This window comes from Drosophila erecta, unplaced genomic scaffold, assembly GCF_003286155.1.
Source record: "Drosophila erecta strain 14021-0224.00,06,07 unplaced genomic scaffold, DereRS2 tig00000000-arrow-pilon, whole genome shotgun sequence".
Classification (NCBI taxonomy): Eukaryota; Metazoa; Arthropoda; class Insecta; order Diptera; family Drosophilidae; genus Drosophila; species Drosophila erecta.
In genome coordinates this window covers 7,194,784-7,211,706 of record NW_020825194.1, presented here as the reverse complement: position 1 = coordinate 7,211,706, position 16,923 = coordinate 7,194,784, and the positions used below count along the sequence as shown (strand labels likewise).

Here is a 16,923-nt window from a genome sequence, read left to right as displayed (position 1 = left end):
AACTTTTTGAGCTTTTGTCTATTATAACTTAAAATGGTGACCTCAGTTCAAGTTCAAAAAGCCGTTACTTTATTCAAGACTACTCATATATCGATAACAATGTATAGGCACATTTCTAGTGGCAAGAATACCCCAGCTGAAATGCATGTTTCTTACGATATCTTTGATGATATCGATAACCTGCGCCACATAATATTGATAATATACAATACTTTGCAACTTTTCCGCCGGCAATTTTCCCAGAAAGTCCGGATTATGGCGCCTCCGTCTGCGCGCGCCCGTTACATAGCCAACAAGGCGGACAACCAGATTCTCTCAAAGAAGCCGCCCAAAAGACCGGGTCTGAACGGCAACAACAAGGCCAAGGAAGCCGCACCGGCCGGCAAAAAGAAGGATAAAGATGCCAAAAAGCGGTAAGTATTGGTCTGCAAATTCTGAATTCAACTAATCGCATTTATTTATCCGCCGCAGCAACATACCTACGAGTGGTGGGCAGGAGAGGGGAATGCCCAATCCCATAATGCCCAGTGTCCAGACCGCCTTCAAAACCTTCGTGAGTGCCCGATTGTGCAGCGCCATTTGGGCGTACATAGCCGACTGCGACGAGACCTTCAACTACTGGGAGCCGCTGCACTACATCATCAATGGCCATGGGCTCCAGACGTGGGAATACAGTCCGCAGTTCGGACTCCGATCGTACACCTACCTATTACTGCAGGGCGTGCCCGGATACTTTTACCAAAAGCTGTTCAATCCCAGTCCCATTCTCATCTTCTACATGGTGAGATGTATGTTGGGTTTCGGTTGTGCCGTAATGGAGCGATATATGTACAAGTAAGCATGACAATATTACCAAATACTGTCCAAAATTAATATAACTTTATTTTAGGTCCATTTGCCAAGAGTTTGGAATTCACATCGGTCGTCTGTGGCTAATATTTCAACTCTTCAGTGTGGGCATGTTTGTGTCCAGCACCGCTCTACTGCCCTCCTCCTTTTCTATGTACTTCGGTTGTGCTGCCCTAGCCGCCTGGTGGCAACAAAATTACTGTTTTGCCATATTTCTGACAGCCATATCCGCTTTGCTGGGTTGGCCATTTGCTGCACTTATTGGCATTCCGCTGGTGCTGGAGATGCTGCTAAGGCAGCGGGATTGGAAGACCTTTGTTCAGTGGACGTTGATATCGGGCGCCACGGTTGCCATTCCCATGATTGCCATTGATACCAGCTACTTTGGTAAACTGACATTTGCTCCTTTAAATATTGTGTGGTACAATGTGTTTACCAGCCACGGACCTAACATCTTTGGCACGGAGCCACTAAGTTACTACATCATCAATGGTTTCCTTAACTTTAATATTATTTGGGTGAGCTATTGTATCTATTACCTCTTTTCAATTTATGAAAACTTTTTCCCTTATAGCTCCTGGCCCTTCAACTACCCATAATGCTGGTCATGGACTATTTGATTGTGCCAGCCAAATCAAAGTCGACGTTAAATTTCCCCCACTACATCTCACTGGCTCCCCTGTACCTGTGGCTTCTTGTCTTCTTTGCACAGCCGCATAAGGAAGAGCGCTTTCTGTTCCCCGTATATCCTCTAATCTCGCTTTGTGGAGCCATCACTGTGGATGTGTATCAGCGCATTTTCTTCCGCTTCAAATCGCTGGTATTCAAAATTAAGGCGGGAGTTCATTATCTGGATCACAGCATGTTCATTGCCATCCTGGTAATGGTGACCAGCACATTGTTGGGACTTTCCAGGGTGTTTGCCCTGTACAGGAACTACCATGCCCCGATGGATTTGATGCTGGAGCTAAACCAGTTTAAGGCGACACCACAATACGACCCGGATGTGATATACAACGTGTGTATTGGCAAAGATTGGCATCGATATCCGGGAAGCTTCTTCTTTCCCGCCAAAAACTTCCGACTGCGTTTCCTGAAATCTGAGTTCCGGGGCATGCTCCCTGCATACTATGACGAAGGCCAAAATGCTACTAAAGTAGTGCAACCGTATTTTAACGATCTCAATCAGGAAAATGAACACATGTACTTTGATTACGACCGTTGCGATTTCCTCGTCGACTTTGATGAAGGCAAGTATACGGCTCTGGAACCCAACTATTCGAAACGATCCAAAGATTGGTCGGTGATGAAGAGCCTGCCCTTCCTCATTCCGGAGAAGTCGCACAAGGTGTTACGTGCCTTCTATGTGCCATTCCTGACCGACAATCACATTCAGTACGGAGACTTCAACCTGCTCAAGCGAAAGACGAAACGAAATGGCAGGTAAAGGCAGGCCCAGATGGAAGGGGTCTGGAGTCATGCAACAAAAACTGCAATGTATCCTTAGCATATGGGGTGGCTCTCTAATTCTTTTAATACAAAAAACGCATTAATCTTAAAATAATTCCAGGAAATTATGATTAAGAAACTATAGCTTCAATTCATATTGAATTTATAGTGATTTAAAGATACTTTTCCACCCCTGAGAGCTCTTTTCTGTATTCCAATTAATCTTTCTTACCCAGCATTGAATTTGAAGTATCCTAATATCTGTTCTAAGTCAGTGAAACGTTTTTAACTCTAGTTATTTTTGTTTTGTCCATGCCAAAGTTGTGAAGATCACCAGAATCGAAGTAGAACATAAGCGTCAAGAATATAAACAACGAGATTCGTAAGGAAAACTGTTTGCATGGAAGGGGCCAACATGCTTGAATAGTCGAAAACTTTATTGGACGGATCCTCTTACAATCTGGGAAGCAAAACTTTACAATGGAAATCGCTTGGACTTAGTCTAGATCTGGTGCTGAGTCTGTTTACAATGCTATATTTGGTCTACTCAATGTACATACACGTGTGCGGGGCCTAAACCTAATCCTAAACTGACTTAGCAGCGATATTTACAAGCTCTCCGGGAGTAGCTGGCTCCCCTCCTGCGCTCTAAAAGTAGACCGTCAAGTTGTTCTCCGAGGAGCCCATGGCATCGGTGGCGGATAGAAGATTGGAGCCCGCATGGGCGGGGGTGGTGCTGATGGTGGTGACCCCGCCGCTTGCCGCTCCCGTGGCAGCCACTTTCCGGTTGTTGTTCTCCGTCTGCAGTGAGTCGTGCTCGATCTCATCCTCCTCGAAGAGCTGGCCGTTGGCGGAAGCACGCGAAACTATGCCTGGCAAGAAGACTTTTAATAGTGAATGTGTCGGGTGAGAATGGGGGCAGTATGTTGGGAAGGATCATAGATGCAAATCTAATTTATTACTTTCTTAATTTGTACGCTATTAATTTTTAATTTACTTTGTAATTTGAATGAACTAAGTTATCGACTAGCACCATTGGGAATGATAATGATTGACTTGCACTTACTGCGCACTGTGGCCGCATAGCTCTCCCGCTGGCGCTCCCGGTCCCGCTCCCTCTCTCGTTCCCGCTCCAACAAGGCGGCGGAACTACCGAGGGCCATGCTACTGCTGGCTCCACTGGCCACGTGATGCAAGCCATTGTTCATCGGATTGGCCATGGTGATATTACCGCCGTGCTTCATGTGCAGCACGGAGACTCCGCCGCTTGTTACACTGGCTCCGTTGCCGTTGCCGTTGCCATTCCCCGCCAGCTTTTCGTGGGTAACCAGATTGGCCGACGACACGCTGCTGTGCGCCTGGCTGTGCACCCGATTCCGACCGAGTCCCAATCCACTGGATGCACTCTTGCCTTGCTTCTTCGATCGCACTATGTAGCAGCTGAGCGCCACTATGATCATCAGAAAGAGGCCCACAATCATGCCGAACATGCCCAACATGTTGCTGTTCCATCCGGACCGAGCCAGGGTCAGACCCTCCATGGTGACACTCACCGGAACGGAAGTGCTTCTGGGTGGCACGCCCGTGTCCGTGGCGATGGCTATCAGATGAACCGTGGACTCGTTTAAACTCTGTAGCTGCTCGGGTCGCATGTAGATGTTTCCAATGGAATCAATTTCGAACAGTCCGGCGTGCTGACCACGCAACGAGAGTTCCAGTTTGTCATTGCGATCCCCGTCCGCAGCCTCCACCTTGCCGATGAGCACGCCCTCGAAGGAATCCGCGCGGGATTGCAGAGACTGCTGGATGTGAGAAATTTTAAAGGTAAGATTAAGAAGTAAAATATCGCTTTTTAAACACTTACGCTTTTGGGCACCATAAACTCGTAGTGCGTTTCCCGGAATCGAGGTTCCCAGTCATTGACGTCAATTACCTCCAGTGTTAGTTCCGCGGTGCTGTTGGTCATGCCATCGGTGGCCAGGACTTGGAACTCGTGCTTGGTCATCTTCTCGTAATCGAGTGGCTTGGCTAGAACAAGTTCTCCCAGCGATCCTACGCTGAAGAACTGGGAATTCACGGGGTCGGGAATGATGTACTTGAGGTGTTTGCCGGGCTTATTGGTGGGCAGTGCTAGAATTCGATTTCCTACTGCCGTATCCTCGCGAATGCGCATTACGAATCGCTTCTGGACAAAGGCCAGAGTGCTCAAGTCGCTGTGACTGCCAGGTCGCGTCAACTGGACGGTGGTCAAGGCATAACGATCTGGATTGTCGATCTGCGTGGCCTTTACCACCAATGTGGCTCCGTTGGCCACATCCGCATATCCAATGGGTGTTAACAGGCTAATTGCTCCATTGTGCGGATGGATGCGGAAGTACTTGGCATCCTGCGACTGGACTATCGTGTACTGAATGGGCGCACAAATACCCTCGTCCTGATCCACCGCCTTCATTGGCTCCGGCCGCATGCGTAACTCTCCTGGCCTACCATCCGCTGGTATCTCAGCGCTGTAGGACTCCCGCTGGAACTTTGGGTTCTGGTCATCAGCATCCGTGATGACCACCCGCAGCAGCGTGTCCGAGTGACGCGGCGGTGTGCCCTGATCCTGGGCCCTCAACTTCACTGTGAAATTCTGCAGTTGCTCGTAGTCGAGAGCTTTCTTTAGCACCAGCGTGCCCTCCAGAGGATTGAGGAACTGCACGTACTCCGAGTACGGACCTGACAGCACCTGATACTCCACCGTAGAGAAGGGACCCGGCTGGTCTGCGTCCTCGGCACGGGCTCCCTGCAGGATTCTTGTGCCCGGGACGGTCACCTCCGAAAGGGTTAAAGTGTAGGGCGTTCCGATCCACTGGGGAGCATTGTCATTCACATCGGTTACTCGCACATTCACGGGAATGACGAAGCTCTGTGGTTGAGATTGATTGAGGTGCAAATTAAGTAAGAAAGGTATACACTTAAAAAATGCCAAATTCTTTTACTCTTCGAAACACAAAACCATAAATATCTTATTGACTGCTAACTCGATTTATTTCATTAGGAAATTCGGATATTAGTTCGACATTTTATATATTTTTAGGCACTTTTACGAGCAAGTACCCCTTTTTTCCCTGTGTAGAGCAACCCATTTTCGAGTGTATGCACTTGAAGACAAACACCTTACTTTTAGCACATGTGCTGGTCACTGACCTCGCAGGAGTTCAAAGCCCAAGCACGCCGCCGAATGTCCTGCATACATTTGCATGTTTAGCGGACCTCGCTCCCCAAATCAGGACATCCCCGCCACCTTCAACCCCCAGCTAGATTTCTACCCGCAAACGGAAGCCTTAATGGCTAATTTATGGCCACGAAGTTGGGTCTAACCGCAGGCGCCAAAGGGGTTGAAGCATTCTTTTGGGCCTGCAGAGCCAGGAAACTAGTGGTGGTTCGACCAAACTCTGTGATCTCAAGATGATCGCTCGAGTGGCGAAAGGTGTTTACTGTCTAGAACCTATATGATGACAAATATATGTAATAGCTGCCTAGAAAATAACCCGATATTCGTTGGAAATGAATGCATTGTTAATCTGTTTCAAATCTTGTTTCCACCTTCGAAGGCTCCTTCGCGTTTAAATGGACTTGCAGTAGTTGCCGTTGAAGTAGGAACTAGCGCTTTGTTGATTCTAAAATTGAAATGGGCGTTGTGTCTGGCAAGTTTTCAATTGTTTATAGAGTGCCTCGAATAGCCGCAACGCCGGGAACCGTGTTTACCAAAATTTAACAAAGCTTAGCTAGCCCAGGGGGAACACGCACTACTTGGAGGAGGTATGGCGGCATGGGTTCAAGAAGGTGGCCACTTGCTCTATATAGGTTAATTGGATGCCCATTGAATTGCACGAACGGGTGCTTCGCAGGTGCGGAATGCGGTTCAGAAGTGGCCGACAGGAAGGGCTTCAAGGAAATGTGGTCTATGTGGGTCAACGACCAGGACGTCTGATTAATTGCGGCGTTAGCCTGATCGACAAGTTCTTAGCCACCACTTTCGGTGGTTTAATTCGACTGGCTGGCTATATGGTTTCCGATAATGCTAACCCTAACTAATTCCTATCCACCCTAGTTTCTTGGGGGTTCCTCCTAAGAAAAGACCATTAGTATAGATAGAGGGATGAAATGCTTACCGGATCCGTTGAATGCCGTCGTATGCAGATCACATTCACGTAGATGGACGAAGGACCTCTAACACCCTCCTTGTCCAATTCCACCGATAGGGCCAGCTCCTTGGTGCCTGGATGAATCTCAACTGGAGCATTCTTTTCCCTCAATGAAAGGTTGATGTCGCCTGTTTCCGGATTGGCATCTCCGTTGATCCTCAGCTTGCCGATTATGGAGCCTACCGCCAGATCCTCGGTGGCGAGAAAACTTTCCGCGGAACCTCCGCCCTCCAGATAGCAACGAGAGTCCAGAATGGCTCCCAGAGTAGCTACAATTGAGGGAAATTGTATATGTTAGTAATATCCATAGTCTAGAGTATCTAGTATACCTCTAAATGTTTCTGGCGCAATTCTCTAAAAATGTGCATTCAAATTTAGAAATTTTTTTTTTTTTAATTTTTTTGATGTATGATGTAGAAATTCAAATAATGTCCCAAGGCTGAAGCTCTAAACTCCATAACTCAGCTTATCTTAATCGGAATTTGAAGTGACATACCTCTAAATGTTTCTGGCGCAATTCTCTAATAAACTGCATTCAAATTTAGAAATTAATTTTTTTTACATTTTTTTGTAATTTTTCTGATGTATGATGTTGTAGAAATTCCAAAAAATTAAGAAATGTCCCAAGGCTGAAGTTCTAAACTCCATAACTCAGCTTATCTTAATCGGAATTTGGAGTGGCATACCTTAAAATTTTTCTGGCGCAATTCTCTAATAAACTGCATTCAAATTTAGAAATTAATTTTTTTTACATTTTTTTGTAATTTTTCTGATGTATGATGTTCTAGAAATTCCAAAAAATTAAGAAATGTCCCAAGACTGAAGTTCTAAACTCCATAACTCAGCTTATCTTCATCGGAATTTGGAGTGGCATACCTTAAAATTTTTCTGGCGCAATTCTCTAATAAACTGCATTCAAATTTAGAAATTAATTTTTTTTACATTTTTTTGTAATTTTTCTGATGTATGATGTTGTAGAAACTCCATAACTCAGCTTATCTTCATCGGAATTTGGAGTGGCATACCTTAAAATGTTTCTGGCGCAATTCTCTAATAAACTGCATTCAAATTTAGAAATTAATTTTTTTTAAATTTTGATGTAATTTGATGTTATGAAGTTGTAGAAATTCGAAAATATTAACTTTATCTATCTTTATTTATGTTTAATTATAGCACTTTATCTTGTTTTGACCTAAAAAGTGGTGTAGGAAATACCATGTCCGAGTATCGGTCTGCAAATTGGACTCTCTCCCTTTCAGGCTTACTTTCGGTCCGTCCTGATAATTGCAAATTAAAAGTAAATTGCAGCGACAGGCAGAGGAAGCCACCACATGGATGGACCGGACGGTCCAGTGTTTGTGTTCCAGTGAGCCACCTGTCCGAATCACCAGACATGTTTGTTCGTACCTCGGATACGCTCTACTAAGCTTCCGTTTTCTTTCATTTCGAGTGCTGCAATTTTGGGCCAGAGCTGCAGAAGCGAAGAGCAACCACCGTGGGTCCCAGTGGATATCCATGTGGGTAACTGGCCACATGGAACAACTCTTTGGCCGCTTCGCAGCTGATTTGCGTTTCCGGACAAGCTCTGATATCTAATTGTGTTAGTGTGCAATGGGTAAACTTGGAAGGGTCATGCAAATGGATGCAAACACTTGCGCTCCTCGTATGCAAATTGGTTCAAGTTTGTGCGGAAAAAAACTAGAAGAAAGTCTCTAATTCTCGGCCTATTTTCCAAACTACACATTTGTGTATCTTAAATGGCACATTTATATGGATGTAATGGTTTCAAACCACGACCAATTACTTAACTCCCATGGGAGCATGACATAACACCTTCTTTGGGCAGTGCAATTATAATCTTGCAAGTATCTCCCCTGAAATGTTCCGGTTTACACCTCCAGCCCCTTGACCATCTTAAGAACAAGTTCTAACTATGTGTTAACAGTATAACTTCAGCTTGTATCTTTTATTTTTTTAATTTTGTTCTGGTAAACGGTTGTCGGTTTACAAACGACTTGGAATGACCCTGACTGTGGGTCGCCAGTCATCTCCGGCGGGATTTTCTCCATACGAGTTACGGATACAACTGAGATGTGGCAGAGTGAAATCTTCTAGCAGTGTTTTCAAGATCTCCGTTGTGGGTTAATTGTTGTGACATTGGGCAATGCACATGGCAATGAAGAGCTCCGTTCGTAGACTTTCTTCGACAGTTAAAAGTGTTTTGAAAATTAGTCTAATTGCTGCGGATTTATTACAAAATCTCTCAGATGTGTGCTGATAGCTCACGTACATGCACTACTTTCTGGAGAAAATGGAAAGTTTTATAATCGTAATCTTAAATCGGGACTACGCACTGGAATCCCGCACAGAAATTACCCAACTATCCTACCAATTAGTAACGAATGCATGTATGCAATCCGCTTTATTTAAAAACCAAGACTAATTAGAGTCATTGGATTCCAAAACTCATCCATAAGCCGCAAATACCTGAAGCGTAAATCCGCGAAGCTTTACCCAAATAGAGTGGAGATTAAATAGCGAACCAAAAACCAAAAACCCACCTAAACATTACATAAGTTCTACTCTTATTTTTATTTTTTGCCAAGTGGGAGAGTGTAAGACAAATGAAAGTGAGTTGGCGGCTGAACAAATTTGCCCGAAATACGAAAATACGTGAATGCGCATATGGATATGGATGTGGTGGAGAAAAGTTTCAACAATCAAAAAGTTCAGAAAACAAATTTTCATTTGGTTTGTTTTGGTTTCTTTTGATAAAACAAAAGCATGAAAGCCCAAAAAGAGAAAAAGTGTCCGTTCAGCTTGGTGATTTTCATGAAAACGCCAACGAAACGACAAACTCCTCGGTCTGGGCCACTGACTTTGGCCAAAGGTATATAGTTATATAGGTATAGGGCTTTTTTTTTGGAATTCCGATTCCAAACAGCAACTTGTGGCTCCATGCCTGATGCGAGTTCTGTCTGGTTAAACATCGTAAGCATCGACATAAGTATTTCGCAATCAATTTTGTGGCACAGGTCAAGCCATGCCAGCTACATACGAGTATATGGCAAGCCCGTTAAGGAAGAACTTGAACTGTGACAGAGCCATTAAGACACATTCGTCGGAATATATGTTCTATGCCCAAGTGGAGTAACGATAGCACTCGTGTATGACAATGTAATGAACCGAAATTAATGCAACAAATGGAACTTGAAATTGGAGCAACTTCATGACCACAATTGGCCTGCGTATCCATATCCAGAAAAGGCAAACCATTTGACAGCTGCCCCATGGGGCGGGATTGCGATGGGGCTTGGGGATTTGGGGGTGGGCGAAACCCCAGTAAGTCAGGTAAAAACTTTTATCCGTCATAAATCGTTGGACCAGAACGAAGTTGACGTCTCCGTTTGTTTTCTTCGCCGACTTTTCTCTTTGGTTTATCGAGGAGTCTCGCTAGGAATTTCACTATTTTTAAGTTTTTACTCTTCGGGGGTTACATGCGGTTAATTGCTTTGTTTGCTTTCGATTATCAAAGACGACACTTGGATCCACAGTTACCAAACCAACATTCCGATTCAATAACTATCCCATTGTTAAGTTACTGTATCTACGAACCTGACGAAAGTCCTATGGCCACATAGGAGTACCAAGATATCATTCCAAGTGTATGTAAACTTAAATATATTTACCTTTATTAAAACAGCAGAGAGCCCAGATCGCACAATATATCCATTGGTGGTTTATCCGCATTTTGTACAGCGATGTCATACAGGATCAGCAATTAAGTTAGTTGATAGTATATCAGCTTTTCAGAGCCACATAACACTTCCACACAAATCATGAAAACAAGATTCAACGCAGTCACTTCACTGGATGTTCTTTAGCACTTTCCATACTCCATTTGTAATGCTCTTGTTTGGCCGAAACGTATTTTTCAGTTTAGCAATAACTTTGCGTTTATCAGCGATGTGCCATAAACGTTCGCAAATTGAATTTATGTGCAACTTTTCCTTTGTCTAGCGCTGTAATTGGCAAAATGGCAATTTGAAATGGATAATGCTGGGGGTTCGTGGGGGCAAGCAGAGTCTTCTAGATTATTACAAGATTATTAGATAGACAAAACACTCTGGCACAGAAACCAAAGCAACTGGAACATTAGCACTCCCCAGCGCCCCACCTTCTAGCAACTGAAAGTTGTTCTTCATCTGCAGCATACACACAACCCCCAACCCGACCGCTTCCTTTGCCCCATTGTCTTCTGGTTGTGGGGCAAATGTCGCACACATGTCACCTCCAAGTTGCGCGTTTGGGTCGCTTGCTCGGTTGCCACATTGTTGTCACCAGCGGAATTGGCGACATTCAATTCCGCCAGAAACTCCAAGAATAACACAAGCAAACAGGGGATGATTCTTTTCCAAACCGCAGCTTGGAATTCTCTATTGGAACAGAAACTATTTATGTAACCTTATTCTTCAATCTCCCTAGTGTCGTATCCACTCAGTATAGTCTAGTTATCTTGGGATAATGTAGATCAAGTTCTCCCATATAAAATGAGTATGCAGAGCGGTCTAGCATACCTTTATGGATTTAAAGAGTATATAGACAACAGCAGCCACTGAAGACGGTGGCAATGTTTTTGTTTTTGTTTTTGTTTCCTTGGTTCCGGTATTTTTGAGCCAGTGGAAGAATTTCAAACGCCCGTTTACACGGCCCAAAGGAGCTTCCTCCTGGCCAGGATTTATGGCATACCACAGCAGGTGGGTGGGCGTTTGGTTGTGGAAAGTGCGGGGAGTGAGAGGCGTGTTGCATCGCTTGATGGCTGAATCCGGAGGTTTGGGGGACAGACAAACATTTGCATACAAATCGGCCGCTGGCCGTTGGCCGATGGCGAAAATGAAAACGCAAACGCTTTTTTGACCGGAAGCCCGCGGAAGCGCACAAAAAAGTCATTCACCTGTGTAAAAACGGTTACATTTTCCAATATTCGCCTGGGCCGCAGACTGTGAACTTGTTTTCCCCAGGGGCTTTTCATTCGCATAAGCTCGTAAACTATAAATCAGCACAAGGGAGATTTAATTGGGGACAATATATGGATTCCGGTAATGACTGCAAGTGGGTAGCTCAAATAAGTTGAAAAGGAAAGTAGTGCATTAAAGGTGTTAACTGGAAAACATTTCCCCAACATTCGATACAAAACCAATATTAACACTTTTTTGAAAAACTGTTTTTTAGATACACTTAAAAAGGCTGCTAAAGTCAAATGTTAAAAAAAAGCAATCACTACTGAGCTGCTCAGTATATAAAGTATATATACTTTCTTTAAATTGCTATTCCTGTTTCACATGACTCATGATTTTGAAACTTTGAACTATTTGCTTCGCCGTAGTTTATGTTTTACAAACACGCACTTAATCCTTTTGTGGGTTTTCTTCCAGCTGCACCAAATGTAGTTTATTTCATTGTATGAACGCGATTGCAAACTGACAAAGAACCAAGTTGGCCGAAACGCTTTCAGTTAGTACTGCGCAGCGCTGAACGAGCTCCTCGCATCGCGATCCAAACACAAACTGATTTTCCATAATGTTGCCAAAGTCGCGCCCCTAACAACCGACGGCAATAAAAGCAGCAACAGCCTGTGAAGCCGGTGTGCGTTGGACTTGTGCTCACTATCAACATGCATGCACACATGCGGACAGTCCGGGCCACAATAGTAGGTCACAAAAGTAGTTGGGCTTCATGAGGTTTCGCAAGAAACCATCAAAATTGTGGAAAACCCTCTAAAGTGAGATATAAAACACCCTGAATCTGCATTCGTTGCTACATTCAATCATTTCGATATCGTGAAGTATTGAACAAATGGGGAAAGTAAAGTGTGTTGCTTAAGTAATTGTATTCAAACGGAAAGCATAAACCAGAATTAACAGAAAATGCTAAATAGTTATTTACCTTAATGTTGAATTATGTATTTCATTCGCCTGAAACTACAGTTTTAGATGAGGAAGCAGGCTGGCTTTGTCCAGCACCTACTATTTTGACCGCTGCTGTGGCTAAACGGTGGAAGCCTCTCTTTTACTTGTGTCGAAAATGTTTCCACATCACTCGTCAAGCGTTTCGGCTGGAAAGCAGCAAGAAGCAGCCAGAAGCAGCGGAAAGCGGCGGTGGGGCAGTGCCATGACAACAACAACAGCTTGCCGCCACTGCGCACGCGCCCCAGCTGGAAGTGATGAGTGGCTTCCAGGGCTTCCAGTGCAGGAATCCTCTCCTGCGTCTCTGCGTTGTGCTCCACTGAGCCGGCTGTGCAACCCCTTTCGCTCGCTTCGGAGCGCCTCTCTCTCTCTCTCTCTCTCTGTTTACATTGCGTGGAGTAGCCATGGGAACCAAGGCGGCGTCCTAGCCGGCACCCTTCCAGGCTCGCCTCCAGCCCCTCCACCTGTACACCCATCTAGCCATCCACGAATCCACCTTCGTGACTCAGCCCCAGTGACATTGCATTTGCATGTGACTGCCGCTAATTGCTGTAATTCCCGCGCTGGACTTCGACTTCTACTTCCACTTCGCCGGCACATAATTGCACTCTCCTGCTCCGATGTCCTTCCTCCTCCTGTACAGTTTCGTGCCAGGCTTTCCTTGTTCTTGTGGCTTCCTTTGCTCACATTCAAACTTCGAGTGGTTTTTTGGGACACGCTTTCTTTGCCGTTTTTGCTTTCCTTCCGGCACTTTTGACTTACTTTATGGCCCGGTCGATTATGCTCGCCTTATCGGACTTTAAATGGGTCTGCAGTTCTGTAGGGGTTGCATCTGCTAATGCGATTTCTTGATTGAAAATACATTTCCTTTCACGATAAGGATACTAACTTTTAACACTACATCTTAAGAAGAAATCACTGAAAGTACTGTACGGATTTATGGCAGCACACTGAATCCATTTGAAAGTAAAAGTATTATAGCACTCCATTTTTAAATTAAACATTAAGTCATTGCTTTATTATAATAACTACAGTAAACAAGAGCTAGAAGGGACTGAAAACATATTCTGTCTGTTGAAAGATATAAATGGGTTGGGTTCTGTAACAGAAAAAAAAAGATTTCCTAGTTGAATGACGTGTAACAATATATAACTATTTTGCTCTGCTGAACGTTCGAGCCTCTGTCTGTTATAAAAAAAGTATCTAAAAGTATCTTAAGTAGAGACTGTAGAGACTCTTAGTTTGGCATGACTATTCTCAAGTCTCGTTGAGAAATCTTCTTAGGATCAAGCTTTTGGTTGCTATCCTAAATTAATGACAAAGTGTATGCTTTACGCAAAGAGCATTATTTTTGCATCACAAGTACTTGGCATCTTAGCTATCGTATTCTATGGTTTGGCTGCGAATTTCATTCGAACTCAGCTTACAATTAAATGAAATATTAACGTAGTAAATTGGCTAGGATTACAATTCGGTGTGCTTGGGCTTGTTGAACAATTTCTCGCACAGTTTGGCCAGCATCTGGGACACCTCCAGTCGGTATTCGTCCGTGCTGTTGATATACCGATTGCGAACGGTTAGCAGGGCATGCCTGAGACCGGAACTTTGCGACCACGTGCTGATGCACATATCCTCGGTGGTTTCCAGCCCAGTGGCAAACTGTTCCACCACCTCTGGTTGCTCTAGGAGGTGCAGAAACTCCATGGTCAGCACAGTGTCCAACGCCGAGCAGTAGCCCTGCGTTTTCAGCCAGGGCTCGAACTCCAGGAGCACATATTGCGCCATCGTCGATGAGGCTTCGGGATCATCTTTGCCGGCCTCCAGCACTGATCGCTTCTCCAGCACCAGGTCACTTATGAGGGTCACAACCTTCGCTTTGCTCCGCAGCTCCACATCTGGACTCTGGAGCACCTTTAGTAGAGCTTGTGTACCTGAGGTAGAAAGCACTCGCTGCTGGGCTAAAGGAAATTTCCGCAACAGAGCTCCGAAGGCGTGCAACGCTGCGGAGATCTCACCGCCATTTACGGAGCTGGTCAGAATCTGGGCCAGATGGGAGCCGAAGTTCTTTTCGAACACCTTGATCTGGGCCTTGGGATTGTTGCTCGCCAGCGAGCCCAACACACGCATGGCCGACACCCGCAAGGAGGTATTGGTATCGTTGACCACAATGGGCAGGAGTACATCTTCCAATCCCCCATTATCGATAAACATCAGGGCATTGTCTATCTGATGGAGCAAATACTCCAGATTCTCCAGGCAGTCCAGCTTGGGGCGCATCTCCGACTCCAGCGGCGTCCTGCTGAAGTTCCGGTACTGATCGATCAACTGGACGATGAGCTCTCCGTCCGTGCGAAAGTTCTTCTGGAACTCCTTGTACGCTTTGCGTAGCTCGGCATAGCTCTTCTTCTGCTCCTTCACTCGGCGTATGGACTCCTCGATGATGTCCGGCTTGTAGTCCAGAGCCAGTGGTTCGTTGTCATCATCTTCTTCCCGAGCCTTCTGATCATCCGGTTGACTCTGAAGCGCCGTGCCACGTTCGCTTTCGTCCAAGAGCTTGGCCTCCTTCACCCCAGTTTGTAGGTTGATGCGCACGTGGAGGCCCCTGGGTATGGCTTGACCTGGAAGTATGGAATGTCCACTTAGTACACGTCATCCGAGAGTTAATCCAGCAGGCCAGCAGTTACCTTCCCCAATCGTCTGCCACTCATCGGTGGCCACGAATTCACTGGTCTTGTTCTCCGTTTCCGTTGCCGCTGCCACTTGCAGGCAGCCCAGGATCAGGACACTGGCCAGAAGGACGACTACCTGCTTGCCACTCATGCTGCTCCAGCTTGTCTCGCCTCCAAAATGTATACAAACTCTATTTCACCCGGTAAGAAATAAGTTTCATGAGCGTTTTTAAATCAAATTTCTAGACTTCTGATGTGGATGTGGGAATAGTGTGCCCGTAGGCAGTTTCATTGATAATACCCAAACCGGCTGTGAGTTCCGTGGGGAACCAGTGATTCGGAACCAGTCGATGACGGTTACAACTTAAATTCAAATTTGAAAATATTTGTAATTACAAAATTCGTTATAAACATTTAATATACATTCGAATCACGAATTGAGATTTATATTATTCTGTTCCGAAATCCTACTTGATATACATTAGTTTCTCTTCTTATTTCCTATATAACAAAATAATTAAATTAAGATTTAATAATTTTTTATTGCGCTTTGTACAGAATTACTATAGATGATTTCATTAACAAACAAAGTCATAGATTTTATTAAATCAACGAACACAAATATTAATATTTATACGTCTACCTCATAAACCTTATTTTGTGCTGAAAAACAAGCTAGAAATTTCCACTTTGAAATAAATATTTGGGAAGTGGAATGGAGGACCAGAAAAAATTAATGCCATTCAGAACGATCCACATTAAACCAGAATGCTACAAAAATTCCCAAATCATCGTGAATTCCTAAAAATTGAAAAGTAAAGACACTCACAAGCTTTCCACGTCGTTACAAAGCAGCTAAACTAGTTATAAACTAAACGTATTTACGGAGCTTACAAAAACCAAACTAAACGTTACTAAGCTAATAAAAACGGAATCATGTTTACGCCAGATGAATCAACTAACTGAAATTGAAATGCCAAATTAACTCACAGGGCAGACCGACGTAATGAAATAAAAGCGTGTTTGCATATATAAACATATTTCCATATCAGGCGCCCCAAAATAATCTGCTGTAATCTCGATGTCTGCGACAGCGTCTAGGAATTGGCTGCGCCAACACATCGAAGTGGCCAAAAGTGAAATATGTGGACTCACCTGGCGCCAATTAGATGGGTAAATAAACGGAATGCCGGTTTCATGACGATCGCACACCAAATATATGTACATATGTATATATTGTATATATAAAGCAATCGCAGCGCATATGCTAATTGCCGATGACGAACGCCAGGAGCCTTTAACTAGAATGGCCAAATTAAATTCACTCGGCCCGTTCCAAACGTCGCCCGTCCAATAGTTTTGAAAGTGAAGACACCTCGCCGGGCAACTTTTATCCGGCGAATCCATTATAGATGCCGTTGGAACCAGTTTGGCGTCGTCCAAAATGCCCGACGATGTCTAATTGGCTTATGCCCGGTATTGAGTTGTGTTCGCCAGAAAAAGATTTATCTTCGTATGGCCAAAACGGAAATTCAGTAGTTAGAAGCCTTGGATTGCATTCTCTCATTATATTCAATGCAAAAAAGTAGAATACAATATCATACCACAAATGAGTTTTAGATCTTTGAAAAACGGCAGTACTGAGTATCAGGGATCCTTAGCCATCACCATCATCTCCTTTCAGACTGCTTGGCCATTTAGCACACTTAGGAACTCCCCCAAAGGTTCCCCAAACCAAGTGCTGATCTCAAAGCAAACATGGGATGAATAATATACATTTGTTTACCACCTTTGATAGTA

General features: G+C 44.5%; 3 protein-coding genes across 7 annotated transcripts; 1 reads left to right on the top strand and 2 right to left on the bottom strand.

The window, feature by feature from the left end:
* The first annotated feature begins 147 nt into the window (after window positions 1-147).
* Window positions 148-2,682, top strand: LOC6555385 (alpha-1,2-mannosyltransferase ALG9). The gene is made up of 4 exons (XM_001981811.3): window positions 148-413; window positions 472-834; window positions 890-1,367; window positions 1,424-2,682. The coding sequence occupies exons 1-4, from the start codon at window positions 256-258 to the stop codon at window positions 2,294-2,296; spliced, it is 1,872 nt and encodes a 623-aa protein (XP_001981847.1). The 5' UTR covers window positions 148-255; the 3' UTR covers window positions 2,297-2,682.
* Window positions 2,660-12,119, bottom strand: LOC6555384 (protocadherin-23). 5 transcript variants are annotated; one of them, XM_026976344.1, is made up of 6 exons: window positions 11,443-12,119; window positions 10,178-10,510; window positions 6,456-6,757; window positions 4,163-5,206; window positions 3,365-4,100; window positions 2,660-3,182 (listed from the first exon to the last, which is right to left on the bottom strand). In XM_026976344.1, the coding sequence occupies exons 2-6, from the start codon at window positions 10,254-10,256 to the stop codon at window positions 2,947-2,949; spliced, it is 2,397 nt and encodes a 798-aa protein (XP_026832145.1). In that variant the 5' UTR covers window positions 10,257-10,510; window positions 11,443-12,119; the 3' UTR covers window positions 2,660-2,946. The 5 variants fall into 5 exon arrangements, with proteins under 5 accessions (XP_026832145.1, XP_026832144.1, XP_026832147.1 ...); XM_026976343.1 differs by having other exon boundaries at window positions 11,897-12,119; XM_026976346.1 differs by having other exon boundaries at window positions 2,660-3,170; window positions 11,897-12,119.
* A 1,319-nt stretch (window positions 12,120-13,438) lies between these two features.
* Window positions 13,439-15,438, bottom strand: LOC6555382 (nucleotide exchange factor SIL1). Its single transcript, XM_001981808.3, has 2 exons — window positions 15,139-15,438; window positions 13,439-15,072 (listed from the first exon to the last, which is right to left on the bottom strand). Exons 1-2 carry the CDS (start codon window positions 15,272-15,274, stop codon window positions 13,919-13,921), a joined length of 1,290 nt encoding a protein of 429 aa, XP_001981844.1. The 5' UTR covers window positions 15,275-15,438; the 3' UTR covers window positions 13,439-13,918.
* Between the last annotated feature and the right edge of the window lie 1,485 nt (window positions 15,439-16,923).

Bases quoted from the DNA above. Each gene is read 5' to 3' on its own strand.
- LOC6555385 (XM_001981811.3), top strand. From the start codon at position 256: ATGGCGCCTCCGTCTGCGCGCGCCCGTTACATAGCCAACAAGGCGGAC. The intron at 414-471 runs GTAAGTATTGGT...TATCCGCCGCAG, and splicing joins GATAAAGATGCCAAAAAGCG to CAACATACCTACGAGTGGTG. The intron at 835-889 runs GTAAGCATGACA...ACTTTATTTTAG, and splicing joins ATGGAGCGATATATGTACAA to GTCCATTTGCCAAGAGTTTG.
- LOC6555384 (XM_026976344.1), bottom strand. From the start codon at position 10,256: ATGACATCGCTGTACAAAATGCGGATAAACCACCAATGGATATATTGT. The intron at 6,758-10,177 runs GTAAATATATTT...CCTCAATTGTAG, and splicing joins TCTCTGCTGTTTTAATAAAG to CTACTCTGGGAGCCATTCTG. The intron at 3,183-3,364 runs GTAAGTGCAAGT...CACTATTAAAAG, and splicing joins CTATGCGGCCACAGTGCGCA to TCTTCTTGCCAGGCATAGTT.
- LOC6555382 (XM_001981808.3), bottom strand. From the start codon at position 15,274: ATGAGTGGCAAGCAGGTAGTCGTCCTTCTGGCCAGTGTCCTGATCCTG. The intron at 15,073-15,138 runs GTAACTGCTGGC...CCATACTTCCAG, and splicing joins GTGGCAGACGATTGGGGAAG to GTCAAGCCATACCCAGGGGC.